This window comes from Hirundo rustica, chromosome 29, assembly GCF_015227805.2.
Source record: "Hirundo rustica isolate bHirRus1 chromosome 29, bHirRus1.pri.v3, whole genome shotgun sequence".
Classification (NCBI taxonomy): domain Eukaryota; kingdom Metazoa; phylum Chordata; class Aves; order Passeriformes; family Hirundinidae; genus Hirundo; species Hirundo rustica.
Genome location: NC_053478.1, coordinates 1,658,127 through 1,683,066, shown reverse-complemented (window position 1 = coordinate 1,683,066; position 24,940 = coordinate 1,658,127). Strand labels below are relative to the sequence as shown.

At 66.7% G+C, this 24,940-nt stretch overlaps 4 protein-coding genes and 1 non-coding gene across 8 annotated transcripts; 4 read left to right on the top strand and 1 right to left on the bottom strand.

Moving 5' to 3' along the window:
* Nucleotides 1-589: 589 nt before the first annotated feature.
* Nucleotides 590-5,341, top strand: LOC120764293 (mothers against decapentaplegic homolog 4-like). 3 transcript variants are annotated; one of them, XM_040088194.2, is made up of 12 exons: nt 590-682; nt 1,840-2,068; nt 2,387-2,561; nt 2,645-2,665; nt 2,778-2,954; nt 3,047-3,142; nt 3,216-3,344; nt 3,420-3,470; nt 3,560-3,743; nt 4,240-4,408; nt 4,582-4,720; nt 4,838-5,341. In XM_040088194.2, the coding sequence occupies exons 2-12, from the start codon at nt 1,844-1,846 to the stop codon at nt 5,035-5,037; spliced, it is 1,566 nt and encodes a 521-aa protein (XP_039944128.1). In that variant the 5' UTR covers nt 590-682; nt 1,840-1,843; the 3' UTR covers nt 5,038-5,341. The 3 variants fall into 3 exon arrangements, with proteins under 3 accessions (XP_039944128.1, XP_039944129.1, XP_039944130.1); XM_040088195.2 differs by lacking the exon at nt 590-682 and adding an exon at nt 1,616-1,715; XM_040088196.2 differs by lacking the exon at nt 590-682 and having other exon boundaries at nt 1,655-2,068; nt 3,560-3,659.
* Nucleotides 5,342-5,509: 168 nt separating this feature from the next.
* On the top strand, nt 5,510-6,743 carry SNAPIN (SNAP associated protein). The gene is made up of 4 exons (XM_040088199.1): nt 5,510-5,635; nt 5,867-5,913; nt 6,001-6,119; nt 6,206-6,743. Exons 1-4 carry the CDS (start codon nt 5,529-5,531, stop codon nt 6,293-6,295), a joined length of 363 nt encoding a protein of 120 aa, XP_039944133.1. The 5' UTR covers nt 5,510-5,528; the 3' UTR covers nt 6,296-6,743.
* ILF2 (interleukin enhancer binding factor 2) lies at nt 6,728-10,330 on the bottom strand. Of its 2 annotated transcripts, XM_040088198.2 has the most exons (14): nt 10,277-10,330; nt 9,710-9,751; nt 9,532-9,574; nt 8,952-9,056; nt 8,671-8,748; nt 8,414-8,516; nt 8,269-8,334; nt 8,078-8,194; nt 7,904-7,982; nt 7,733-7,820; nt 7,566-7,627; nt 7,298-7,412; nt 7,119-7,209; nt 6,728-7,036 (listed from the first exon to the last, which is right to left on the bottom strand). In XM_040088198.2, exons 1-14 carry the CDS (start codon nt 10,279-10,281, stop codon nt 6,876-6,878), a joined length of 1,155 nt encoding a protein of 384 aa, XP_039944132.1. In that variant the 5' UTR covers nt 10,282-10,330; the 3' UTR covers nt 6,728-6,875. The 2 variants fall into 2 exon arrangements, with proteins under 2 accessions (XP_039944132.1, XP_039944131.1); XM_040088197.2 differs by having other exon boundaries at nt 7,566-7,820.
* Nucleotides 10,331-10,534: 204 nt separating this feature from the next.
* On the top strand, nt 10,535-10,606 carry TRNAM-CAU (transfer RNA methionine (anticodon CAU)). Its single transcript has one exon. It is a non-coding gene; the product is annotated as a tRNA-Met (tRNA).
* An 868-nt stretch (nt 10,607-11,474) lies between these two features.
* Nucleotides 11,475-24,651, top strand: NPR1 (natriuretic peptide receptor 1). Its single transcript, XM_040087978.2, has 21 exons — nt 11,475-12,180; nt 14,197-14,396; nt 14,710-14,823; nt 15,005-15,140; nt 15,348-15,439; nt 15,533-15,668; nt 15,780-15,864; nt 15,958-16,078; nt 16,757-16,831; nt 17,281-17,358; nt 17,467-17,571; nt 17,660-17,731; nt 18,224-18,383; nt 18,477-18,632; nt 19,939-20,107; nt 20,657-20,803; nt 20,896-21,088; nt 22,210-22,384; nt 23,633-23,731; nt 23,845-23,936; nt 24,469-24,651. The coding sequence occupies exons 1-21, from the start codon at nt 11,475-11,477 to the stop codon at nt 24,529-24,531; spliced, it is 3,174 nt and encodes a 1,057-aa protein (XP_039943912.1). The 3' UTR covers nt 24,532-24,651.
* Nucleotides 24,652-24,940: the final 289 nt, after the last annotated feature.

Sequence of the window (24,940 nt, the reverse complement as noted above, 5' to 3'; positions counted from 1 at the left end):
GCGGAATTCCCGGGCTCTAACCGGGATCGGACCCGCGGAATTCCCGGTGGGATAACCGGGATCGGACCCGCGGAATTCCCGGGCTGTAACCGGGATCGGACCCGCGGAATTCCCGGGCTCTAACCGGGATCGGACCCGCGGAATTCCCGGTGGGAGCGGGGCCCGGCGGCGCCGGGGGCGGGGCCCGTCTGGGGTCTCGGGCCGTGAAAGCGCGGCCGCGATTGGCTGGCGGGGCGAGGCCCGGCTGTCACGGGCGCTGCCATTGGCTGCGGCGCGGCGGCGCCTCACGCGCTCCGGCCGCTCCTTTTGTTATTGTAGGGACGGAGTTGGGAAAGGGCTGCGGGAGCGGGAACGGGACCGGGGAGAGGGCTGGGAGAAGGAGGAGAGGGCTGGGTAAAGGTGGAGAGGGCTGGGAGAAGGTGGAGAGGGCTGGGAGAAGGAGGAGAGGGCTGGGAGGAAGAGGAGAGGGCTGGGTAAAGGTGGAGAGGGCTGGGAGAAGGTGGTGGAAGCTGAGGGAAAGGGCAGAGGACTGATGGAAGGGGCTGAGGGTGGGAGATAAAGGGCAGGGGGCTCAGGGCAGAGCAGGGGGCTCAGGGCAGGGGGCTCAGGGCAGCTCCCCCGTGAGCCGGAGGAGATGCGGCGGGAGCCGGGCCGCGAGTGACGGCAGCCGGGGCCGGCGGAGGTGAGTAGAGCCTGGTCTGTGCCCTTGGGGGTCCCCGCTGCCGTCCCCCTCCTTGAAGCCTGTCACCCCTCAAAACCCCTGCGCCATCCCTGTCGCCCTTCCCGCGCCCCGTGGTGTCCCGGGAACGTCCCTGTTGGACAGCTCGGGATCAGGCAGGGACGATGCGGGGTGAGGATGGAGCCAGGGACAGGCCGGCTCCGGCCCCCACTCCCCCCAGCTCCCCCCAAACCGGGCCGCGCTGAGGTTTGCAAAGGGGCAGAGATGGTTCTGACCCTTCCAAACTTCCCTGGAGCAGCCTTGGGTTGCAGCCGCTGGAGCTGGGGGAGCAGCACCCCAGATCCCCTCTTCCACTGCTTTTCTCCCCAGAACATGCGGCAGAGGATGGGCAGGGGTCCCGGCAGGGAGCAGGGAATGCTGGCATTGAGGCAGCACCGGGAGATGCCCGGGATCAGATCCCAGGGATGAGATTCCCCAGAGCCTGGCTGGGGGGCTGAGGCTCCGTGGGGTCCCTCCAGTACCCCTGCAAGTGTCCCCAGACCGTGATGGCATCTTGGAGCAGCCCGGCACACGGGGGGCTCTGGCAGGACACCCAGGCTCCTTCCCGATCCCAGATAAGGAGCAGGGACCGGAGGCGTGTTGTGTCTGCCGCCATCCCAAGGATTTTCCAGCGCTCTGGAGCGCTGCATCCAGGCTCTGGCGTGAGCAGGCTCTGGCAGCGAAGCAGGAAAGGCAGGAGTCGGGGAGAGAGAGGGGTTAAGGAGCGGCGCCAGGCTGGGCTCTGTTTAGTCTGGGCTCGGCGGCGGCAGCCGGGTCCGAGCCCGAGGCTCCGGGCACGGACACAGCCCCGCTCCCTGCCAGGCGCTGGGGACGCCGCTGTCCCCGAGCCTGGTGCCACGATGCCACCATCCAGCTCTGGCTCCGCTGCTGCGGGGAGCTGGGGACACCCCGAGTGTCCCTGTCAACACCCGTGTCACCTCAAACCCCCCCCTCGCCAGCTTCCCCAAGCTGGGGACAAACTCCGGCTGGGACTGAGGTGGTGCGCCATGGAACGCGGGCAGTGGGTGACGCGGACGGCTTTGTCCCACGTCCCGGTCACCCGCAGAGTGCCACCTTCCCCCGCGCGAGGGCAGGGTGACACGGCGCCGTGTGCCTTGCAGCGCCATGTCCCTGGGCAGCGACAGCGGCCCCGGCATCGTGCACAGCCTGCTGTGCCACCGCCAGGGAGGGGACAGCGAGGCCTTCGCCCGCCGCGCCATCCAGAGCCTGCTGAGGAAGCTGAAGGAGAAAAGGGACGAGCTGGACGCGCTGGTGGCCGCTGTCACCTCCGGCGGGGCACAGCCCGGACAGTGTGTCACGGTCCAGCGCACCCTGGACGGGCGGCTCCAGGTACGCGCGGGCATGGGGAGGGGACACGGGTGACCCCTGGGTCGCTTTTTGGGGAGTCCTGGGGGTGCCCCATAAGCCCCCTCCCCAAGGATGGATCCCCCTGCCCGCATCCCCCCCTCCCCTTCCCGCATGAGTCAGAGTCTGGCAGCCCCGGAGGCGGGGGGGATTCGGGGGGGGTTTTGTTGTGTCTGGAGCCGGGAGGAGCGGGGGGACCCCCGGCCTGGCGCCAGCCCCGCGCTGGGGGGGATCCCGGCGTCGGGATGTCACCCGCGGGAGGGGACGCCAGCTCTTTGTGTCCCCGCGTCCCCCGTCCCGAAGGTGGCCGGCAGGAAGGGGTTCCCCCACGTCATCTACGCCCGGCTCTGGCGCTGGCCCGACCTGCACAAAAACGAGCTGAAACCCGTCAAATTCTGCCAATTCGCCTTCGACCTCAAGTGCGACAGCGTTTGCGTCAACCCCTACCACTACGAGCGAGTGGGGACCCCCGCCAGCGGTGAGCAGGGACCCCCGGGACCCCCGGACGGGGGTGGGGGGGTCACTAGCACCCCTAATCCCCCCCCCTCACTTCTCCCGCAGGTCTGAGCATCCAGAGCACAGGTGAGACCCCGGCCCGGGGCCGGCGGGGAGCCCCCCGGAGCCAGCCCAGCCCCTGGCAGCGGGTCCCCGTGCCCCCCCATGGTCTCCGGTGTGTGTCCCCCGCCCTCCCCAGTGCCCCCCCCGCGCCCGGTGAAGGAGGAGTTTGTCCATGCCTGTGTGCAGATGGAGCTGCCGGCCCACGGGGAACCGGGGGCCGAGACCCCCGCCCAGCCCTACCGAGTACAGCCCCCACCCCGGCGGCCCCCTGAGACCCCCCGGATCTACCCCGCGCTCCCCATGGCGCCCCAAGGTGAGACCACCCCCCTTAACCCCCAACCTGCGGGGGTTTGGGGGCATCGCCCCTAGCCCCCCACCCCACAATGACGCCCTATTCCCCCACAGTGACCCCTCAGGACCCCCTGCACCCCCTGCCCCACCCCGAGGGCCCCCCAGCACAGCCCCCCCTGCAGAACGGGTACCCCGAAGGACCCCAGCACGGTGAGTACGGGGACACCCCGCTGCCCCCGGACACCCTTGGGACCCTCCTCATGTCCCCCTGTCCCCCCTCCAGGTTCCCCACTGAGCTGGACCGGTGCCACCGCCTACACCCCGAGTTTGGGGGGGTCACGGCCCCCCACCCCACAACACCCCGGCAGCCGGAGCCGCCCGCAGCCCCCCCAGCACCACCCCAACCACTGCTGTAGGTTTGGGGGGCCCTGGGCAAGGGGCAGGGGAGGGGTCTTCAGGGTGCTGACCACCTCTCTGCCCCTCCCAGGGCCCCCCCACCATAACCCCGTGCTCCAGCCCCCCGTGTCCACCCACCCCGGTGAGTGCCCCCCACCCTCCTTAGCACCCATGGGTGCCGTGACCCCCCCTCCCTCTGCCCCCCTTAAAATCCACGTCCCCCTTTCCCAGGGCCGGAATTCTGGTGCTCCATCGCCTACTTCGAGCAGGACGTGCAGGTGGGGGAGATCTTCAAGGTGCCCTCGAGCTGCCCCAGCGTGGTGGTGGACGGGTACGTGGACCCCTCGGGGGGGGCCCGGTTCTGCCTGGGGCAGCTCTCCAACGTCCAGCGCTGCGCGGCCAGCGAGAGGGCACGGTGGGTCAGGGAGTCACGGGGGTCACGGGGGGCATGGGGGGTCAGGGGGTCACAGGGGGTCAGGGGGTCACGGGGGGTCAGGGGGTCACAGTGGGTCGGGGGGGCATGGGGGGTCAGGGGGTCATGGGGGTCGGGGGGTCACAGGGGGGTCAGGGGACATTGGGGGGCAGTGGGGGGAATCAGGCATGGGAATGGGGCAGGGGAGCAGAGGGGGTCTGGGGTGAAGGATGGGGGGGCAAAAGGGGGATAATCAGGGTAGAGGAGGGGTTTGGGGGACAAACAGGGGAAATGGGGGATTATTAGGGCAGGAGGAGGGGAAGGGGAAGAACCAGAGGGGAAAGGGGGGGGATGTGGAGAGAAAATGGGGGGGGGGACAGGGAAGAGAGGGAGCCAGGAGGGATAATCAGGGCAGGAGGGAGGAATATGAGGGGAAGAATATGAGGACAGGGGGGGCTGCCGGGGGTGGGCGTGGGTCCGTGCTGAGGGTCTCGGACAGGCTGCACATCGGGAAGGGCGTGCAGCTGGAGCGGCGCGGGGAGGGCGACGTGTGGATGCGCTGCCGGAGCGACCACGCCGTCTTCGTGCAGAGCTTCTACCTGGACAGGGAGGCCGGCAGAGCCCCCGGGGACGCCGTGCACAAGGTGTACCCCGGGGCGCACATCAAGGTGCCCGGGGGGGAGCCCCGGGAGGGCTTGGGGGGCAGTTCTGTGCCCAGATTTTAGGGGGTTCTGCCCAGTGGAAGGACCCCCGGGGATGGAGGGACTCCCTTGGACACGCTGAAGGGGGTCTCACCCCGAAGCCGCCCTGCTCAGGGGTCCCCCCCTCCGTGTCCCCCCAGGTGTTTGACCTGCGCCAGTGCCACCGGCAGATGCAGCAGCAGGCGGCCACTGCCCAGGCTGCGGCCACCGCTCAGGCCGCTGCTGTGGCCGGCAGCATCCCCGGGCCTGGCTCGGTGGGTGGCATCGCCCCGGCCATCGGTGAGTGACCCCATGATGACCGTGTCCCCGCTCTCGGGGCCGTCAGCGGCCACCTACCCTCCGTGAGTGACCCCAGGGTGCGCCGGGACCCCCGTGATGACCGCGTCACCCCCCCAGGGCTGTCGGTGGCCGCGGGGCTCGGCGTGGACGACCTGCGGCGCCTGTGCCTCGTTAGGCTGAGCTTTGTTAAGGGCTGGGGGCCCGACTACCCCCGGGCCAGCATCACCTGCACGCCCTGCTGGATCGAGGTGCACCTGCACCGCGCCCTGCAGCTGCTCGACCACGTCCTGCACGCCCTGCCCGACGCCCACGCCTGACTCCTGGAAGGAGCAGCCGAAAAAGAAAAAAGGGGAGAAAAAAAAAGGCAAAAAAATTTGAAGCGACTTGACCAAAAATACGTTGGTTTAACGGTTATTTAATGGATGGGGGCCGGGGTTTGTGGCCTGGGTGTAGTGCAGCCCTCGGCGCTGATTTCCACCTCCCGGTTTAACTTTTGTATGAAAATAAACGGAGGAAAAAAATATTTAAAAAGCCAAAAAAAAAAGGTGAAAGTAACACCACCATGTTTTAACAATTACTTATGGGTAGGGTTGGAGTCTGTAGCCTGGGTGCCTCAGCGCCTTTGACAGACGCTCAGCAGCGCAGCTGCTCCGCCAGATGTGCCTCCAGATGTGCCTCCAGCCGTGCCCTTGCCCCTTCCCTTGGGACTACGCTTCCCACCAGCCCCCGCGGCGGGCACCGGAAGCGGCCTCTCCCCCTCGCCGCGGACTCGGTTTCCCGGCAGCCCCCGCGGCGGCGCCGGGCCAAGATGGCGGCGGGGAGCGGCCCCGGGGCTCGGGAGCTCTTTGCTGAGGGGCTCCTGCAGTTCCTGAGGCCCGCGGTGCGACAGCTCGACCGCCACGTCCACAGCGTCAGGTCCGGGCAGCGAGAGCGGCCCCGGAGAGCGGCCGGCAGCGGGGCAGGACGGGCCGGGAGCGGGGCGGGCCGGGCTGAAAGGCTGAGGGGCGGGTAGAGCCGGGAAGTGCAGTTTTGTAGGGGATGAAGGGTTTTGGGGGTACGTGAGGTGGGGGGTGCTGTGTGTGCAGGTCCCATATTTTGGGGGGATAAAGGATTTGATCCGGAGCTTTACCCGTCCCCCTCCCACAGGGAGAGCCAGGTGGAGCTGCGGGAGCACATCGACAGCCTGGCCACAGGTGAGCCAAAACCGGGGGGTCACCCCTGTCCCCCCCAGCGTGGGGGCGCAGGGAGGGCTCACCCCAAACCCTCAAACCCCTCCCCAGAGCTTTGCCGCATCAACGAGGACCAAAAAGTGGCGCTGGACCTCGACCCCTACGTGAAGAAGCTGCTGAACGCCCGGCGCCGCGTGGTGCTGGTCAACAACATCCTGCAGAACGCCCAGGTGAGGGGGCACGGGGGGTTTGGGGGGGTCCCAGGGGGTCCCAGAGCCCCCCTCAGGCGCTGACAGGTGACTTCTGCCGTGCCCAGGAGCGGCTGCGGAGGCTGAACCACAGCGTGGCCAAGGAGACCGTGAGGAGGAGGGCGATGCTGGAGGCCGGGGGCTACCAGGGCAAGTGACCGAGTGGCCAAGTGACCGGCCAGGGGAGCTGCTGACCGGCCAGGGGAGCAGGAATCCCTGTTTAACCGGGAGGCTCCGAGCCGCGTTCCCGGATTTGTGGGCGCTGGAATAAAAGCGACTGAGGAGAGTCTGCGATGCTCCCACGTCCCTGAGGGGCCTTGGGGATAAAAGAGCCAGGCAAGTGCTGCCAGGGAGGGGTCTGGGCACCTCCAGGTTGGATTTGGACAGTCCCAGGTGGAATTTGGGATGCCCAGGTTGGATTTGGACAACCCCAGATGGAATCTAGGAGGCCCAAGTGGGATTTGGGCTGCCCCAAGCAGGGTCCGGGCAGCCCCCAGGTGGCTCCTTCCAAGCCTTGGATCTTTCCCCTGTTGCTCCACCTGCCTCATTCCCATCTCTCCCACATGGATCTGAACAAGCAGGACACGCTGGAAAGGGTGAACACTTTATTACGCAATGTACAAAACGGGGACATGGCCCAGGGACACGGCCGGTGAGCGAGGAGGGGCCCGGACGCCCCGGGGTCCCTCGGCCGGTGTCCCCTCACCCGCTCCAGGCAGCGCAGGTGTCGCCGTGCCCTCACTCCTGCGTCTCCATGCTCTCCTCCTCCTCGCCCGCCGCCGGCTCTTCCTGGTTTTCCTCTTCCTCCTCCCCTTCCTTCTTCTCCGGAGGTTTCTCGTACGCCTTCTCGGACGGCGTCACGATCACCCCGTCCCACGTGGACATCTCGGACGCCAGGTCTGCCCCGAGAGGTGACCCTGGGCGCCCGCCGCGGGGGTCCCAGCCCCGTCCCCACCCTCGCGGCCCCCCAGCCCCACTCACAGCTGGCGTCGCCTTCCTGCCCCAGGATTTTCCGGTACCCTCCGTGGGAGAGGATGCGCACCAGGGTCTGGGCGGTGTAGCACACCATGTCCTGGGCACGGGGGACGGGTCAGCGTGGGGACAGCGGGGACGGGGGACCCTCTCCCCGTGCCCCCTCCCCTTCAGGGACCCCTCCTGACCTGCTGCTCCAGCGTCATCACCGTGTGCACGCGGAAGTTGCCGCTCTCGCACGGATCCGTGATGCCGACGGAGCCGGGCAGGAAGAGCCCGGCGGCCAGGATCTGCAGGCAGCGCCTGCGCGTGGGACATTCGGGGTTAAAACCGGATCCTTCCGGCAAAAACACCGGCTGGAAGAGCTGGGTTTATCTCCCAGAGATTCCGATGGTTTTGTGGGGAAAAGCGGAGCCGCAAACGGGAATCGCTGCGGCGGGAAGCGACGCCACGGACCTGTAGGCGATGTTGAGGGCCAGGGGCTGCCGGGTGGGATTGTTCATCACGGCGTAGTGCCCCTGCGAGGGGAAAGGAACGGGAATTAGCGCAGGGAGAAGAGAAGAATCCCAGCCTGGGGGAAGAATCCCGACTCCTGCTGGGATGCGGGCCACAGCAACGCCCACCAGCAGATCCAAGATCCAGGGCGTGAGCGGCTCGAAGCCGGGGAAGCGAATCCGCAGGTCCTTGAGCAGGCGGATGAGAACCTTCACCCTGGAGCAGAGGCGGGAGGAAGGGCGTGAGCGAGCCGGGACAGCCCCGCGCCTTCTCGGCAGCCGGGGTTCGGATCCGCTCACGTGGACTGCGAGGCGTTCTCCTCGAACCAGCGCGCGTGCCGGATGGCGGCCAGGGCGCTCTGCAGCACCTTGATGTCCACTGCAAGGAAGGAGCAGAAATTCCCGGTTTTTTTTTCCGGGCAGCCCCGTGGGGGCTCGGCTGCGGGCAGGGGAGGGGCGCGGCCGGGCGCTCACGGTGCAGCTCCGGGTCCAGCTTGCGCAGGTTGGGCGGCACCGTGGTGATGAGGATCTTCACCGTGGCGTCGGCAGAGCTGATCTCGAAGCCGGTCTCGTTGGTCAGCATGGTCAGGACTGGGGAAAGAGCGGGAATTCAGCGCGGAGGGGCCGGGAATCTCCACGGGAACGGCCGTGGATCGCGGCCCCACCTTCGCCGGGGTCCTGTGCCCGCAGGCTCTCCACCACTTTGTTCCCCAAGGCTGCCACGGCTTCCACTGGGAAAAGGAGAAGGAGAAGGGTTGGAGCGGGGCCTGGCGCCGGGGCCCGCCCGGATCCCGCCCGGATGGCACTCACGGGTGGGCAGGATCTTCAGGATCACCACCAGATCCGCCACGTTGTGCCCCGTCGTCATCGTCCCCTTCTTGTAGGAGCCCACCTGGCGAACCTCCTCGATTTGCTGGCGGAAAAACAGCCCCAAAATCCCGGGAATTCAGCCCACGCGTGCCGCGTTTGGGGGGGGGTCAGCATCGATTCCCTGACCCTTCCCGTCTTCCCAGCACTCTGGGCCTCATCCAGCACCTCCCCACGGAGCTCTTTTCCCCTGCGCTCACCACTTCAAACGTCCCCGGTGCCACAATCAAATTGTCGATGACGTTGTTGATCTTGGTCACCAGGGACAGGATGGAAGCCTGGGGAGGAACGGGACAGGGATTATCCAGGAACACCTGGAATAATCCCATCTGCAGAGCACAGAACCCGTTTTTATTCTCCACCAAACCCCTCCAAAGCGCTTATTTCCAGAGAATTCATTCATTTTCAGGCCACTCCTGAAAGAACTTTGGATTCCCCGAGCCCCATCCCAAGGATCTGGGGGGAATTTTGGGCACGGCACCTGCTCGGCAGCGGTGGGAGCCAGGTCCTGGTTCCTCTTGAGCAGGGCCTCGCTGAAGGCTGTCTCATCTGCTGCGGGCTTGACGCGGGGAAACGCCATCTCACACTGGAACGGGACAGAATTCCCACCGGGATTTCATCCTCCGGCACGATTCCACGCTCGTGTCAGCCTACAAGAGCTCCACCGGTGTCCAGGAGCTCCCTCCGGGGCAGATCCAGAGGGTTTCATTATTAATAAATTTATTAAATTAACTCATTATTGTCTGCAGCCACAGGGCCTTGGAGTCTCCTGTCCGGAGGGCAGAAACTCGGGGAATTTGGGAGGATTTCCTCCCGGGAAAGGTGGGGAGCAGGCAGGTGAACACCTGAGGGGAGGGACAGGTATGGGCATCACCCAAACCTCAGCCCAGGGATTTATGTTTTAACCCCAAAAAACCCCAATCCCGCAGCGATTTGAGTCGTTATCCCTCGGCTGGGTTCCACCATCCCGTTTCCCACCCCCAGAGATCAGGGGGTTCACCCTGGAAAACTCCTGGAGAAAATTCCCGGGAATCGCCCTCGGGACCGCAGGGATTACTCACGACATAGAAGTCGAAGGGGATGTGGGGCACAAAGGGCCGGAACCTGAAGGGGAGAGAAAACCCCAATTCACTCCCTGGGCCCTGCAGACCCCTCCCCACCATCCCGCCCCCATCACGACACGGCCCTGTCGCGACACGCCGGACCCCGCAGCAGCGCCGGACCGGCGCCGGGACTCGCCTGGAACCGAAGCGGCCGCCGCGGCCGCGACCTCGATCGCCCCTGCGGGGAGAGAACGGGAGCGGCGGTGACGGGGGGCTCCGACCCCCGGGCCCGATCCTCCCCCGGTGTCCCCGGTGTCGGTCCCGGTCCCGCCGCCCCCCGGCGCCCCTTGGTCCTGATCCCCTCCCGCTTGTTCTCCCCGCTCCCGCCGCTCTCTTCCCACCCCGCTCCAGGTGTCTCCCCAGCCCCGGGCTCTCCCCGGTTCCGGTCCCCGCGATCCCCCCCGGTCCCGGTTCTCCCTCCACTTCCCCCGTTCCTCCCCTAACCCCGGCATCCCCCCGCTCCCTCCCCGATCCCGGTGTCCCCCCGATCCCGGTCCCCCCTGATGCCGGTGTCCCCACCCCTGATCCCGGTATCTCCCCGATCCCGGTACCCCCCCGATCCCGGTGTCCCCACCCCTGATCCCGGTGTCCCCCCGATCCCGGTACCCCCCCGATCCCGGTGTCCCCACCCCCGATCCCGGTCCCCCCCGATCCCGGTGTCCCCCCGATCCCGGTGTCCCCCCCCGATCCCGGTATCCCTCACCTCATGTCGCCGCCGTTCCCGACAATGAAGCGCCGCTCGCAGACCCCGCAGCAACCCGCCCTCCCATTGGCCGCCGCTCTCCCCGTGTCCGCCCCCCGCGGACGCTCCGCCGGCAGCCATTGATGAAGCCGCACGTCAATCAGAGCGGGGAGCAGCCAATGGGGGCGCACGCCGGGCGGCCGCTGGAGGGGGCGCGGGGTCCGCGAATGGCGCGCGCACTCCGGTTATAAAAGCTCCCGGCGGGGGAGAGCGCGCGGCAGCAGAGTGGCGCAGCGGGAGCGTGCTGGGCCCATAACCCAGAGGTCGATGGATCGAAACCATCCTCTGCTAGCGGGGATTTTTCCTTCTCCACTCAAAGGTTTCTTTTGCTCATTAACACTTTTTTTTATTATTATCATTTGCCGCGTTGACTTCTTCACGCTGCGTAATGCTTTTTCCGGGCTTGTCCCGCCCGGCGAGCCGGGAGCAGCGCGGGGTTCCCGCGGGTGTCGCCGGTGTCAGCCGACCCGCGCCCACCCGCGTCCCCCGAGCCCCGCGCAACCCCCCGGGAGCTGCGGGTGCACCGCGGCCGGACCACGGCGTGCGTGCGACCCCATCCACGCGCGTCCCCAAGCTCTGCCCGTGTCCCCCCGAGCGCTGCCAGTGTTCCCCCGGCAGCCGCGACATCTCCGGGGTCACTCCCCACTGCCCTGGGGCTGCCGTGACCCCTCCGCGGAGCAGATCCTCCCACGGAGGTGCGGGCCCAGAGGTGTCCGAGCCCCACCCCGGGGCCCCCCAGGGCTGCGCGAAGCCTCCGGGGCAGCGCGGGGACAGCGCGGGGTCCGCGGGTGGCGATGTCCCCTCGCCCTACACAGTTCCTCGGCTCTCAGCGCCCCACGCGTGACCGAGCCGGCAGCGAGCGGCTCCCGGGTGGCTGCGGCGGCCGGGGACGCAACGCAGGGAGCGGGACACATCCCCCAAAGCCCAACCCCAGACCCCCGTCCCACCGCCCCACGGGTGGGAACATCCGCACCCACCAGCGGGCGGCCCCACCCGCCGCCCCGTCCCGGCTGGAACGCCGCGCGGGGGGAGCGGGCAGGAAGGAGTTAAGCTCGGTGTGGATGATAACGGCCCTTTGTGTCACCAGTGGGGGGGGCGAGCAAGGGCTCAGCCCCGCCGCGGGGGGGGGGCGGTGGAAGCCGCTCTCCGTCCGTGGGCGATGCTGGCGGTGCTGGCCCCGCTGCTGGCCCCGCTGCTGGCCCCGCTGCTGGCCCCGCTCCCGGCCGCCGCGGCTGCCGCCCCGGCCCCGCTGACCCTCGCCGTGGTGCTGCCCCGCCACAACCTCACCTACCCGTGGGCTTGGCCCCGCGTGGGACCCGCCGTGCGCTTGGCCGCGGCCGCCGTGAATTCCCGGCGGGATCTGCTGCCCGGCTTCACCCTCGGGTGGGTGTTCGGCGACAGCGAGGATCGCCACGGGGTCTGCTCGGAAATGGCCGCGCCGCTGGTGGCCGTGGACCTGTGGCTCGCCCATCACCCCGCCGCGTTCCTGGGGCCGGGCTGCGTCTACTCGGCGGCTCCGGTCGCCCGCTTCACCAGCCACTGGCAGCTGCCGCTGGTCACGGCCGGGGCCGAAGCTCACGGCTTCGACGACAAGAGCGAGGAGTTCGGTCTGACCACCCGCGCCGGCCCCAGCCACCGCAAACTGGGCGAACTGGGAGTGCAGCTGCACCGGCGCTTCAACTGGACGCGGCGGGCGCTGCTGGTGTACTGGGACGAGCGGGTGGACGATCGGCCCTACTACTTCGCCGCCGAGGGTTTGTACGTCCAGCTGCCCACCCTGCGCAACCTCACGGTCATGGACGTCGTGTTCCGCGACGGCGGCAACTTCTCCTTCATCATCCAGGAGATCAAGGCGAAGGGGCGCAGTGAGTGCCGGGGAAGGGGACGGGGAGGGGGACAGGGAAAGGGACAGGGAAAGGGACAGGGAAAGGGACAGGGAAAGGGACAGGGCGGTGCACGGCCCCACACGGGTGTGCACAGCTCCACAAGGAATTTCAGAGCCCCACATGGGAGTGCGAAGCTCCACACAGGAGTTCACAGCCCCACATCTGTGTGCACAGCCCCACAAGGAATTGCACAGCCCCACACGGGAATGCAGAGCCCCGCATGGGTGTGCACAGCCCCACACGGGAGTTCAGAGCCCCACACGGGAGTTCAGAGCCCCACAAGGGATTTCACAGCCCCACACCGGTGTGCACAGCTCCACAAAGAATTTCAGAGCCCCCACACGGGATTTCACAGCCCCACACCGGTGTGCACAGCTCCACAAGGAATTTCAGAGCCCCCACACGGGAGTTCACAGCCCCACACGGGATGCCCGCGGTGCCCGCGGCTGTGCCAGGCCTGTGCCCGGGTGCCCATGGCCATACATGGCCGTGCACAACTTTACAGCGGTGTTCACGGCTGCCCACGGGCGTTCCCGGCCGTGCCCGGCTTCACGCGGGGCTTTCGCGGGCGTCCGTGGGCCGACGTGGCCGTGCCCGACTTCACGGGGGCGTTTGCAGCTGTGCCCAGCTGTGCACGACCTCACGGCGCGGTTTCGCGGTTATTTGCAGGGTTTTTGTGGATATTTGCAGGTTTTTTGTGGTTATTTGCAGGTTTTTGGGGGTTATTTGCAGGTTTTTTGTGGTTATTTGAGGTTTTTTTGTGGTTATTTGCGGGTTTTTTGTGGTTATTTGCGGTTTTTCGCAGTTATTCGTGGCCAGGCGGGGCCGTGCACAGCTTTACACGGGGGGGTTGATGGTTGGTCGCAGGTGTCACGGCCGGGCACATCTGCACACAGCTGGGCACAGCTGCACACGGTTGTTCGTGGCTGTTCACGGTTGTTCACGGCTGTTCATGGCTGTTCACAGCCGCACATGGTTTTTCATGGCTGTACATCGTTGTTCGTGGTTGTTCCTGGTGTCCATGGTTGTTCCATGGCTGTTCATGGTTTTTCCATGGTTGTTCCTGGTGTCCGTGGTTGTTCCATGGCTGTTCATGGTTTTTCCATGGTTGTTCCTGGTGTTCATGGCTGTTCACGGCTGTTCATGGTTTTTCCATGGTTGTTCCTGGTGTCCATGGCTGTTCATGGCTGTTCATGGCTATTCACGATTTTTCCATGGTTTTTCCTTGCTTGTTCCTGACGTTCACGGCTGTCACAGCCCCACACCCCCACGCTGCCCCACCCTGCCCCTCCGGACCCCCTGGACCCCTCCCCACTCCGTGTCCCACCCGGGGACGTTGTTCCCTGTCCCCGTGTCCCGGGCTGGCTCTGCCCGGTCCCAGGGAACTGCTCCAGCCCCGGGTGTCCCCGGGAGCGAATTTTGGGTGCCCGGGGGTGGCACGGCTGGAAGGGGCCGCGGCGGGGGCCAGGCGGCACCCCCGGGGTCACGGCGTCGCCGCGAATCCATCGGGGCCGCGGGGAGGAGGAAACGGAGTCGGGAAAACAGGAAACCTCGGCCTGGCGCCCAGGGCAGCGCCGGGCAGGGCACGGGGGGGCCGGCAGCGGGGTCGGGACCCCCCGGCCCGGGGGCACCGAGAGCCGGTCCCGAGTCACGCAACGGCCGGGGACCCTCGGGGTGCGGGGCTGGGGTCTCCAGGGGGTGTTTGGGGTCTTGGGATGGTGTCACACAATAACCAGGGACCCCCAGGGTGTGGGTTTGGGGTCCCCAGGGGTCTCCAGGGGGTCCCCAGGGGTCTCCAGGGGGTGTTGGGGGTCTCGGAGTGTTGTCACACAATAACCAGGGACCCCCAGGGTGTGGGTTTGGGGTCCCCAGGGGTCTCCAGGGGGAGTCTGGGGTCTCAGGCTGGTGTCACACAATAACCGGGGACCCCCGGGGTGCGGGGCTGGGGTCTCGGGGCCGCGGGGGTCCCGCGCTCCAGGGGCCGCGTCCCCGCAGTCGTGTACGTGTGCTGCGCCCCGGACACGCTGCGGGAGCTGATGCTGCAGGCGGAGAGCGAGGGGCTGACGGGCGGAGACTTCGCCTTCTTCTACATCGACACCTTCGGGGCCAGCCTGCAGGGCCGGAGCTTCCCCGAGCCCCGGCGGCCCTGGCACCGCGGGGACGCGCACGACGCCCGCGCCCGCCGAGCCTTCCAGGTGAGCGGGGCGGGGACAGGGACACACCTGGGTGGTCACTGATGGTCCCGGGTGGGCACAGGGACACGGCCGGGTGGGGACAGGGACACATCCAGGTGGGGACAGGGACACATCCAGGTGGGCAGGGACACCCAGATGGGGACAGGGACACCCGGGTGGGGACAGGGACACCCAGATGGGGACTGGGACACATCCAGGTGGGGACAGGGACACCCAGGTGGGCACTGATGGTCCTAGGTGGGCACAGACACCCCCAGGTGGGCACGGCCCCCCCCCCGGCGGCTCTGCCCAGCCCCTCCTGTCCCCGTCGCAGGCTGTCACCATCATCACCTACAAGGAGCCCGAGAACCCCGAGTACCGGCCCTTCCTGGAGCGGCTCAAGGAGGAGGCGCGGGATCACTTCAACTTCTCCGTGCAGGACGGGCTGGTGGGACACGGGACCCCGGGAGCGACCGGGGACACCGGGCTGGGGGGACACCGGGGACGTGGGGACGATGGGGACACAGCCGGAGCTGCCGGGGGGGGGACGCGGGATGGATGCGGGGACAGGGAGCCCCAGCAGTGTGCTGTCCCCGAGCTGTCCCCGAGCTGTCCCCGTTCGTCCCCAGATGAATTTCATCGCCGCCGCCTTCCACGACGGGGTCCTGCTCTACGCTCAGGCCCTCAACGAGACCCTGGAGCGCGGCGGCTCCGTCAGCGACGCCTCGGCCATCACCCGGCAGATGTGGAACCGCACCTTCTACGGTGAGACCCTTCCTGTCCCCTCCCGTCCCCTCCTGCCTCTCCCGTCCCCTCCGGTCCCTTCCCGTCCCCTCCTTTCCCACCTTGTCCCATCCCCTCCTTGTCCCCCAGCCCGCTGCCACCTCCCGGTCCCCCCCCGCGATGATATTTTGGGGTCGGAGCCCCCCTGCGCGTCCCCCCCCCCGCAGCCCCTCGCCCTCCCTCCCGCAGGCGTCACCGGCTTCCTGAAGATCGACGAGCAGGGCGACCGGGAGAGCGATTATTCCCTGTGGGACATGGATCCCGAGCAGGGAAACTTCCAGGTGAGCCCCGGGAGCGGCGGGGGGCAGCCGGAGGGGGGGGTCCCGGGGATCCCCCCCCCCCACCACCCATTCCTTGCTCTCCCCGTCCCAAAGATCGTGGCCAACTACAACGGCACCACCAAGAAGATCCAGATGGTGCCGGGGCGAGAGATCCACTGGCCGGGGAGCGCGGTCCCGTCCGACGTCCCCCCGTGCGGCTTCGAGGGCACCGACCCCCGGTGCCGCAAAGGTGAGGAGCGGGGAGGGGGGTGAGGAGGAGCGGCGAGACCCCCGCCCCGCGCCCTCCCGCCCCCAGCCCGGCCCCTGAGCGCTCCCTGCTCCCCTCTGCTCTCCCCGGCAGCCTCGCTGTCCACCCTGGAGGTCCTGTCCCTCGTGGTCAGCCTGATCCTCATGGCCATCACCGCCACCTCCTTCTTCATCTACAGGTGCGGGGGGGGGGCTGCGGGGCGGGCCGGGGTCCCCCCTGGGAGGGGCGGGGGGCGCGGGCCGGGGTCTCAGCGGCCCTCTCCCGGGCGCAGGAAGCTGCAGCTGGAGAACGAGCTGGCGGCCGAGCTGTGGAGGGTGCGCTGGGAGGACGTGCAGATGAGCAGCCTGGAGAAACACCTGCGGAGCGCCGGCAGCAAACTCACCCTGTCCCTGGTGGGCACCGGGGGGCACCGGGGGACAGGGGGGAGCGGGGCTGGGGTCACCCCAGGGCCCCTCTTGGGGACCAGAGACCGGGGTCACCCCATGGCCTCAGGGACCGGAGATTGTGGGGACTGGCGTCACCCCACAGCCCTGCTCAGGGACCAGAGACCAGGGTCACCCATGGTCCTGCTCGGGGGAGTTGGGATCGTGGGGATTGGGATCACCCCACAGCCCTGCTCAGGGGATTTGGGATCGTGGGGATTGGGATCACCCCACGGCCCTGCTCAGGGGATTTGGGATCGTGGGGATTGGGATCACCCCACAGCCCTGCTCAGGGGATTTGGGATCGTGGGGATTGGGATCACCCCACGGCCCTGCTCAGGGGATTTGGGATCGTGGGGATTGGGATCACCCCACGGCCCTGCTCAGGGGATTTGGGATCGTGGGGATTGGGATCACCCCACGGCCCTGCTCAGGGACCAGAGACCAGGGTCACCCATGGTCCTGCTCGGGGGATTTGAGGAATTGTGGGGACCAGGCTCACCCCACAGCCCCTCTCGGGGGATTTATGGAATTGGGGTCACCCCACGGCCCCGCTCGGGGGATTTGGGATCGTGGGGAATTGGGGTCACCCCACGGCCCCGCTCCGGGGCTCGGGGTGCCCGGGCTCACCGCACACCCCTGGCACAGCGGGGCTCCAATTACGGCTCGCTGATGACCACGGAGGGGCAGTTCCAGGTGTACGCCAAGACCGCCTACTACAAGGTACAGGGGCGGGGGAGGCGGGGGGACGCCCACCGCCAGTGTCCCCTGTGTCCCCACTGCCATGACCCCACCGCCGTGTCCCCCGTGTCCCCACCACCGTGTCCCCACCGCCGTGTCCCCCGTGTCCCCCATGTCCCCACCGCCATGTCCCCCGTGTCCCCACTGCCGTGTCCCCACCGCCGTGTCCCCCGTGTCCCCCATGTCCCCACTGCCGTGTCCCCCATGTCCCCCGTGTCCCCACCGCCGTGTCCCCCGTGTCCCCACTGCCATGTCCCCCGTGTCCCCCATGTCCCCTGTGTCCCCACTGCCATGTCCCCTGTGTCCCCCGTGTCCCCCGTGTCCCCACCACCGTGTCCCCACCACCGTGTCCCCCATGTCCCCCGTGTCCCCACTGCCATGTCCCTCGTGTCCCCCATGTCCCCACCGCCGTGTCCCCCGCGTCCCCCCAGGGTAACCTGGTGGCCGTGAAGCACGTGAACCGCAAACGCATCGAGCTGACGCGCAAGGTCCTGTTCGAGCTGAAACACGTACGTGGGTGACCCGGGGGGTGTCCCCGGGCTCTGGAGCGGGGGGACACACGGCGGGAGGACCCCTGCCCGCCCCCGCCCACCGCCGCTGCCCCCCCGCCCCGGCAGATGCGGGACGTGCAGAACGAGCACCTGACGCGGTTCATCGGCGCCTGCACCGACCCGCCCAACATCTGCATCCTGACCGAGTACTGCCCGCGGGGGAGCCTCCAGGTACGGCCGGGAGCCTCCCGGCGCCGCGGGGCTGCGGGGGGACCGCCACCCCCGGCCCGGGGCCGCCCCTCACGCCCGCGTCCCCCAGGACATCCTGGAGAACGAGAGCATCACGCTGGACTGGATGTTCCGCTACTCGCTCACCCTCGACATCGTCAAGGTGCCGGGGGGTGGTTCCAGGGGGGTCCCCAGCCCTTGGGGGGGTCCCTGTCCCACGGGAATCCCACATCCCACAGGGATCCCACATCCCACGGGGATACCACGTCCCACGGGAATCCCCATCCCGGAGGGAATCCTCTGTTCTTGGGGATCCCCCATCCCACAGGGATCCCCATCATACAGGAATCTCACATCCCACACAGATCCCACATCCTATGGGAATCCCCATTCCAGAGGGGATGCTCTGTTGTCAGGGATCCCCCCATCCCACAGGGATCCCCTCATCCCACAGGGATCCCCATCATACAGGAATCTTCATCCTACAGGGAATCCTCCATCCCACAGGGATCCCCCATCCCACGGGGATCCCCCATCCCAGAGGAATCCCACATCCCACAGGAATCCCCAGTCCCGTGGGGATCTCCCATCCCACAGGGATCCCACGGGGATCCCACGGGATCCGGCCGCGTCCGAGCTCTCCCTGCCCCTCCAGGGGATGCAATTCCTGCACAACGGCGTCATCGTCTCCCACGGGAACCTCAAGTCCTCCAACTGCGTGGTGGACTCGCGCTTCGTGCTGAAGATCACCGACTACGGCCTGGAGAGCTTCCGCGTGGCGCCCGACGGCGACGACACCCACGCGCTCTTCTCCAGTGAGACCCTCCCCACGGCCCAGCCCCGGGTGTCCCCCCGCTCCCCGTGCCCCCCGAGTGTCCCCCGGCCTGACCCCGTCCCCGGTGCCGCAGAGAAGCTGTGGACGGCGCCGGAGCTGCTGCGCATGGAGGAGCCGCCGGCGCGGGGGACGCAGAAGGGCGACGTCTACAGCTTTGGCATCATCCTGCAGGAGATCGCCCTGCGCAGCGGCGTCTTCTACGTGGAGGGCCTGGACCTCAGCCCCAAAGGTCGGGCGGGGACGCCGTGGGGACGCCGTGGGGACGCCGTGGGGACCTGCCGGGGGAGAGGGGAGGGGTGGCCGGAGCGGCTGGTGGGGTCTGGATGTGCGGAGGGGTGGCTGGAGCCACCGACGGGATCTGGGATGTGCTGGTGGGTGGCTGGAGCTGGTGAGGGGTTCTTGGAGCTGGTGAGAGGATCCTGGACCCACTGAGGGGTTCCTGCAGCTGGTGAGAGGATCCTGGACCCACTGAGGGGTTCCTGCAGCTGGTGAGGGGTTCCTGGACCCACTGAGGGGTTCCTGCAGCTGGTGAGGGGTTACTGGACCCGGTGAGGAGTTCTTGGAGCTGGTGAGGGGTTGCTGGAGCTGGTGAGAGGATCCTGGACCCACTGAGGGGTTCTTGGAGCTGATGAGGGGTTCCTGCAGCTGGTGAGGGGTTCTTGGAGCTGGTGAGAGGATCCTGGACCCACTGAGGGGTTCCTGGACCCACTGAGGGATTGTTGGAGCTGGTGAGGGGTTCCTGGACCCACTGAGGGGTTCCTGCAGCTGGTGAGGGGTTGTTGGAGCTGGTGAGAGGATCCTGGACCCACTGAGGGGTTCCTGGACCCACTGAGGGGTTCCTGCAGCTGGTGAGGGGTTGTTGGAGCTGGTGAGAGGATCCTGGACCCACTGAGGGGTTCCTGCAGCTGGTGAGAGGATCCTGGACCCACTGAGGGGTTCCTGCAGCTGGTGAGGGGTTGCTGGAGCTGGTGAGAGGATCCTGGACCCACTGAGGGGTTCCTGGACCCACTGAGGGGTTCTTGGACCCTCTGAGGGATTGTTGGAGCTGGTGAGGTGTTCCTGGATCTGGTGAGGGATTCCTGGACCCACTGAGGGGTTCCTGGACCCACTGAGGGGTTGTTGGACTCATCAATGGATGGTTGGACCCGTTGATGGGTTCTCTGACCCACCGATGAGTTACTGGACTGGCCATTGGGTTTCTGGACCCGCTGATGGTTTCTCGGACCCATTAATGGGGTTTTCGGACCTGTTTAAAGGGTTCTTGGACCTTTTAATGGGTTCTTGGACCTGTTAATTGATTTTTAGACCTGTTAATTGGTTCTTGGACCTGGTGATGAGTTACTGGACTGGCCACTGGGTTTCTGGACCCACTGACGGGTTCTTGGACCCATTAATGGGCTTTTAGACCTGTTAATTGGTTCTCAGACCTGCTGATTAATTACCGGACCGGCCAAGGGGTTTGGGACCCGCGGCCGGGTTCCGGGACCCGCGTCCTTGCGGGTGCCGCCCTCCCTGACGGGCGCCCGTCCCCGCAGAGATCATCGAGCGGGTGAAGAGCGGCGAGCGGCCGAGCTTCCGGCCCTCGGCCAACGTCGGCTGTCACCTGGAGGAGCTGGGGCAGCTGATGCAGCACTGCTGGGCCGAGGACGTCCTGGAGCGCCCCGACTTCAACCAGATCAAGGTCCAGCTCCGCAAGTTCAACAGGTGCCGCCGCGGAGCCCCGCCCGGGGGACAGGGGTGACCCCCAGGAAGAGTCCCCGGGTGAGGGGTGACCCCCAGAGAGGGTCCCCGGGTGAGGGGTGACCCCCAGGAAGGGTCCCCGGATGAGGGGTGAAGTCCAGAGGTGATTTTTGGGTGGGAGGTGACCCCAGGGAGGGTCCCCAGTTAGGGAGGTGACCCCCGAAAAGGGTCCCCAGGTGGGAGGTGACCCCCAAAAAGGGTCCCCAGGTGGGAGGTGACCCCAGAGATGGTCCCCAGATAGGGAGGTGACCCCCAAAAAGGGTCCCCAGGTGGAAGGTGACCCTCAGGGAGGGTCCCCAGGCAGGAGGTGACCCCTGAAAAGGGTCCCTGGGCAGGAGGTGACCCCTGAAAAGGGACCCCAGGTGGGGAGGTGACCCCCAAAAAGGGTCCCCAGGTAGGGAGGTGACGTCAGGGAGGAACCTCAAATGAGTGGTGACCCTCAGGGAGGGTCCCCAGGTGGGAGGTGACCCCCAAAAAGGGTCCCCGGGCAGGGAGGTGACCCCATTCCTGCAGGGAGAACAGCACCAACATCCTGGACAACCTCCTGTCCCGCATGGAGCAATACGCCAACAACCTGGAGGAGCTGGTGGAGGAGCGCACCCAGGCCTACCTGGAGGAGAAGCGCAAGGCCGAGGCTCTGCTCTACCAGATCCTGCCCCAGTGAGCTCCGCCGGCGTTCCGGGAGGGAATGGGGGGGGTCTCCCGGGGGTCCCCCCGCCCGCCCTGACCCCCGGCCCTGTCCCCCTCCCCAGCTCGGTGGCGGAGCAGCTCAAGCGGGGGGAGACGGTGCAGGCGGAGGCGTTCGACAGCGTCACCATCTACTTCAGCGACATCGTGGGGTTCACGGCGCTGTCGGCGCAGAGCACCCCCATGCAGGTGGTGACGCTGCTCAACGACCTCTACACCTGCTTCGACGCCATCATCGACAACTTCGACGTCTACAAGGTGAGGGGGACGCGCCGGGACGCGCCGGGACATGCTGGGATGCACTGGGACAAACTGGGACACGCTGGGACACACTGGGATGCACTGGGATATGCTGGGATGCACTGGGACGCACTGGGACATGCTGGGACACGCTGGGACGTGCTGGGACGCACCGGGATGCGCTGGGACACACTGGGATATGCTGGGACATGCTGGGACATGCTGGGACATGCTGGGATGCACCGGGATGCACTGGGACGCACTGGGATATGCTGGGACATGCTGGGACATGCTGGGACATGCTGGGACACGCTGGGATGCACCGGGATGCACCGGGACACACTGGGACATGCTGGGATGCACTGGGACATGCTGGGATGCACCGGGATGCGCTGGATGCTCTCGGCGCGTCCCCACGGGTGCGACAGAATCCCAGAACCAAAAATCCAGAATCAGGGAAGCGCAGGCTCGGGGAGCGCCAGAATCAGGAGAACCCGGAGCTGCGGAGTTCCGGGTTCCTGGAATGCTGATATTCCGGAATCCAAATGTCCCAGAGTTCCAATACCCCAAAATCGCAGAATTGTTACAGAACCCCAGAATCAGAAAATTAAAGGATTACAGGATCCAAGCGTAAACAGAACCACACAATCCCAGAATTACAGAATCCCAGCACCCCAAAATCCCAGAACTGTTACAGAATCCAAGCACGAACCACGAAATCCCAGAATTACAGAATCCCGACACCCCAGAATTAGAGAATTAAAGAATTACGGAATCCAAGCATGAACAGAACCACGAATTCCCAAAATTACAGAATCCCGACACCCCAGAATCCCAGAGTTCCAGAATTCCAGGTTCCAGGCATGCTGATATTCCAGAATCCAAATACCCCACAATCCCAATACCCCGGAATTAGAGAATTGAGGAATTACAGAATCCAAGCATGAACAGAACCACGAATTCCCAGAATTCCCAGAATCCCAACACCCCCGGAACCCCAGGACCACCGGGGCAGGGAAATCCCCACCACCTGCGCCCCGTCCCCTCCTTGTCCCCGGGTGCCACCTCCGGGTGTCCCTGGGACGCTCCAAACCCGCCGGGGCAGCCTTTTCCCGGAGGGAATTCCGGTTTTCCCGCAGGTGGAGACCATCGGGGACGCCTACATGGTGGTGTCGGGGCTGCCGGTGCGCAACGGGAAGCTGCACGCGCGCGAGGTGGCGCGGATGGCGCTGGCGCTGCTGGAGGCCGTGCGCTCCTTCCGCATCCGCCACCGGCCGCAGCAGCAGCTGGAGCTGCGCATCGGCGTCCACACCGGTGGGGATCCCACGGGAATGGGAATTCCATGGGAATGGGAATGGGAACAGGAACGGGAATGGGAATGGGAACGGGCATCAGCGTCCACACCGGTGGGGATCCCACGGGAACGGGAATGGGAATGGGAACGGGAATGGGAACGGGCATCGGCGTCCACACCGGTGGGGATCCCACAGGAATGGGAACGGGAATTCCATGGGAATGGGAATGGGAACGGGCATCGGCGTCCACACCGGTGGGGATCCCACGGGAACGGGAACGGGAATGGGAACGGGAATGGGAACGGGAATGGGAACGGGAACGGGCATCAGCGTCCACACCGGTGGGGATCCCACGGGAACGGGAATGGGAATTCCATGGGAATGGGAATGGGAATGGGAATTGGAATGGGAACAGGCATCGGCATCCACACCGGTGGGGATCCCACGGGAACGGGAATGGGAACGGGAATGGGAACGGGAACGGGCATCAGCGTCCACACCGGTGGGAATTCCATGGGAACGGGAATGGGAACGGGAATGGGAACGGGAATGGGAACGGGAATGGGAACCGGCATCGGCGTCCACACTGGTGGGGATCCCACGGGAATGGGAATGGGAACGGGAATGGGAATGGGAAAGGGAATGGGAATGGGAACGGGCATCGGCGTCCACACTGGTGGGGATCCCACGGGAACGGGAATGGGAATTCCATGGGAATGGGAATGGGAACGGGAACGGGCATCGGCGTCCACACCGGTGGGGATCCCACGGGAACGGGAAAGGGAACGGGAATGGGAACGGGAACGGGAATGGGAATGGGAACGGGCATCGGTATCCACACCAGTGGGGATCCCACAGGAATGGGAATGGGAATTCCATGGGAATGGGAACGGGAACGGGAATGGGAACGGGAATGGGAACGGGAATGGGAACAGGCATCGGCATCCACACCGGTGGGAACAGGAATGGGAATGGGAATGGAAATGGGAACGGGCATCGGCATCCACACCGGTGGGAACGGGAATTCCGTGGGAACCAGAAGAGGAATAGGAAACAGGAACGGGAATAGAAATGGGAACGGGCATCAGGGGTGGCACAGTGGTGACAGTAGTGACAGGTGACACAGCGGTGACAGCGGTGACAATGGTGACCCAGGGGTGACAGGGGTGGCACGGGAGTGACAGTGGTGACAGTGGTGGCACGGCGGTGACACAGGTGACACGGGGGTGACAGGGCTGGCACGGGGGTGACCCCGGTGTCCCCGCAGGCCCGGTGTGCGCGGGCGTGGTGGGGCTGAAGATGCCGCGGTACTGCCTGTTCGGGGACACGGTCAACACCGCGTCACGCATGGAGTCCAACGGAGAGCGTGAGCGCAGGGGGCTCGGGGGGCTCGGGGACACCCTGGGGACACCCTGGGGACACCCCTGGGACACCCCGGGGACACCCCGGGGTGCTGAGGGTCCCTCGTCCCCTCCCCAGCCCTCAAGATCCACATCTCGGAGGTCACCAAGGCCGTGCTGGAGGAGTTCGGATGCTTCGAGCTGGAGCTGCGGGGGGACGTGGAGATGAAGGTGAGTCCTGATCCCCCCCAGCCTGCCCTGAGACCCCCTAAAACCACCCTGAGACCCCCTAAAACTGCCCTGACCCACTCCAAACTGCCCTGAGACCCCCCTAAAACTGCCCTCAGCCTCCCCAAGCTGTCTTGAGACCCCCCAAACTGCCCTGAGACCCCTAAAACTGCCACGAGAACCCCCTAAAACTGCCTGAGACCCCCCCAAACTGCCCTGAACCCTCTAAAACTGCCCTGACCCCAAACTACCCTGACCCCCCCCAACTGCCCTTAGACCCCCTAAAACTGCCCTGAGACCCCCTAAAACTGCCCTGAGACCCCCCCTAAAATACCCTGAGACCCCCCCAAACTGCCCTGACCCACCCCAAACTGCCCCAACCCCAAACTGCCCCAACCCCAAACTGCCCTGACCCCCACCCAAACTTCCCCGCTCCCCCACCCCACACCCGGGGACACCCCCCCCCCCAGCACCCCAATCCGTGGGGCGAAGCCCCCCCCGAACCCCGGGGTACCCCCAGGCGCTCCCCCCGCAGGGCAAGGGGAAGCTCAGGACCTACTGGCTGCTGGGGGAGCGCGGGGGCGGCCCCCGCGGGTGACCCCCGCCCACCCCGCACCCCAAAATCAGCACCCGGAGCCCGCGGGGGGCACCACGAGCACGGACCCCCCGACACCCCCCCGGCGGTTTGGGGGGGATCCCCCCCAAAATCACTGCGGCCCCCCGAAGAGGCTCCGGAGGACACGAGAGCTGGGGGTCCGGGGGGGGTCCTGGGGGTTCTGGGGGGGTCCTGGGGGGGTCCTGGGGGGGTCCTGGGGTCTCCCCCCGATGCCGGGGGTGGCACAAGAGCTGTAATTTTTGTAATAAAGCTGCTGCGGACGCACTCGGGGGGCGCGGTGATTTGGGGAGGGGGGTGTCCCAGAGGGGCTGCGGAATTTGGGGAGATGGGGGGGGGGGGTCCGGGGGTGCTGCCCGAGGAGGGGAGGGGGGCGGAGATTCACATCCCGGGG

Coding starts and splice junctions, on each gene's coding strand:
- LOC120764293 (XM_040088194.2), top strand. CDS start 1,844: ATGTCCCTGGGCAGCGACAGCGGCCCCGGCATCGTGCACAGCCTGCTG. Junction 2,069..2,386: donor CCCTGGACGGGCGGCTCCAG/GTACGCGCGGGC, acceptor CCCGTCCCGAAG/GTGGCCGGCAGGAAGGGGTT. Junction 3,471..3,559: donor CCCCGTGTCCACCCACCCCG/GTGAGTGCCCCC, acceptor CCCCTTTCCCAG/GGCCGGAATTCTGGTGCTCC.
- SNAPIN (XM_040088199.1), top strand. CDS start 5,529: ATGGCGGCGGGGAGCGGCCCCGGGGCTCGGGAGCTCTTTGCTGAGGGG. Junction 5,636..5,866: donor CGCCACGTCCACAGCGTCAG/GTCCGGGCAGCG, acceptor CCCCTCCCACAG/GGAGAGCCAGGTGGAGCTGC. Junction 6,120..6,205: donor ACATCCTGCAGAACGCCCAG/GTGAGGGGGCAC, acceptor TGCCGTGCCCAG/GAGCGGCTGCGGAGGCTGAA.
- ILF2 (XM_040088197.2), bottom strand. Junction 9,575..9,709: donor GGCGGCCGCTTCGGTTCCAG/GCGAGTCCCGGC, acceptor TCTCCCCTTCAG/GTTCCGGCCCTTTGTGCCCC. Junction 8,517..8,670: donor CACCGGGGACGTTTGAAGTG/GTGAGCGCAGGG, acceptor TTTTTCCGCCAG/CAAATCGAGGAGGTTCGCCA.
- NPR1 (XM_040087978.2), top strand. CDS start 11,475: ATGCTGGCGGTGCTGGCCCCGCTGCTGGCCCCGCTGCTGGCCCCGCTG. Junction 15,440..15,532: donor CCGAGCAGGGAAACTTCCAG/GTGAGCCCCGGG, acceptor CCCGTCCCAAAG/ATCGTGGCCAACTACAACGG. Junction 20,804..20,895: donor CTCTACCAGATCCTGCCCCA/GTGAGCTCCGCC, acceptor CCCCCTCCCCAG/CTCGGTGGCGGAGCAGCTCA.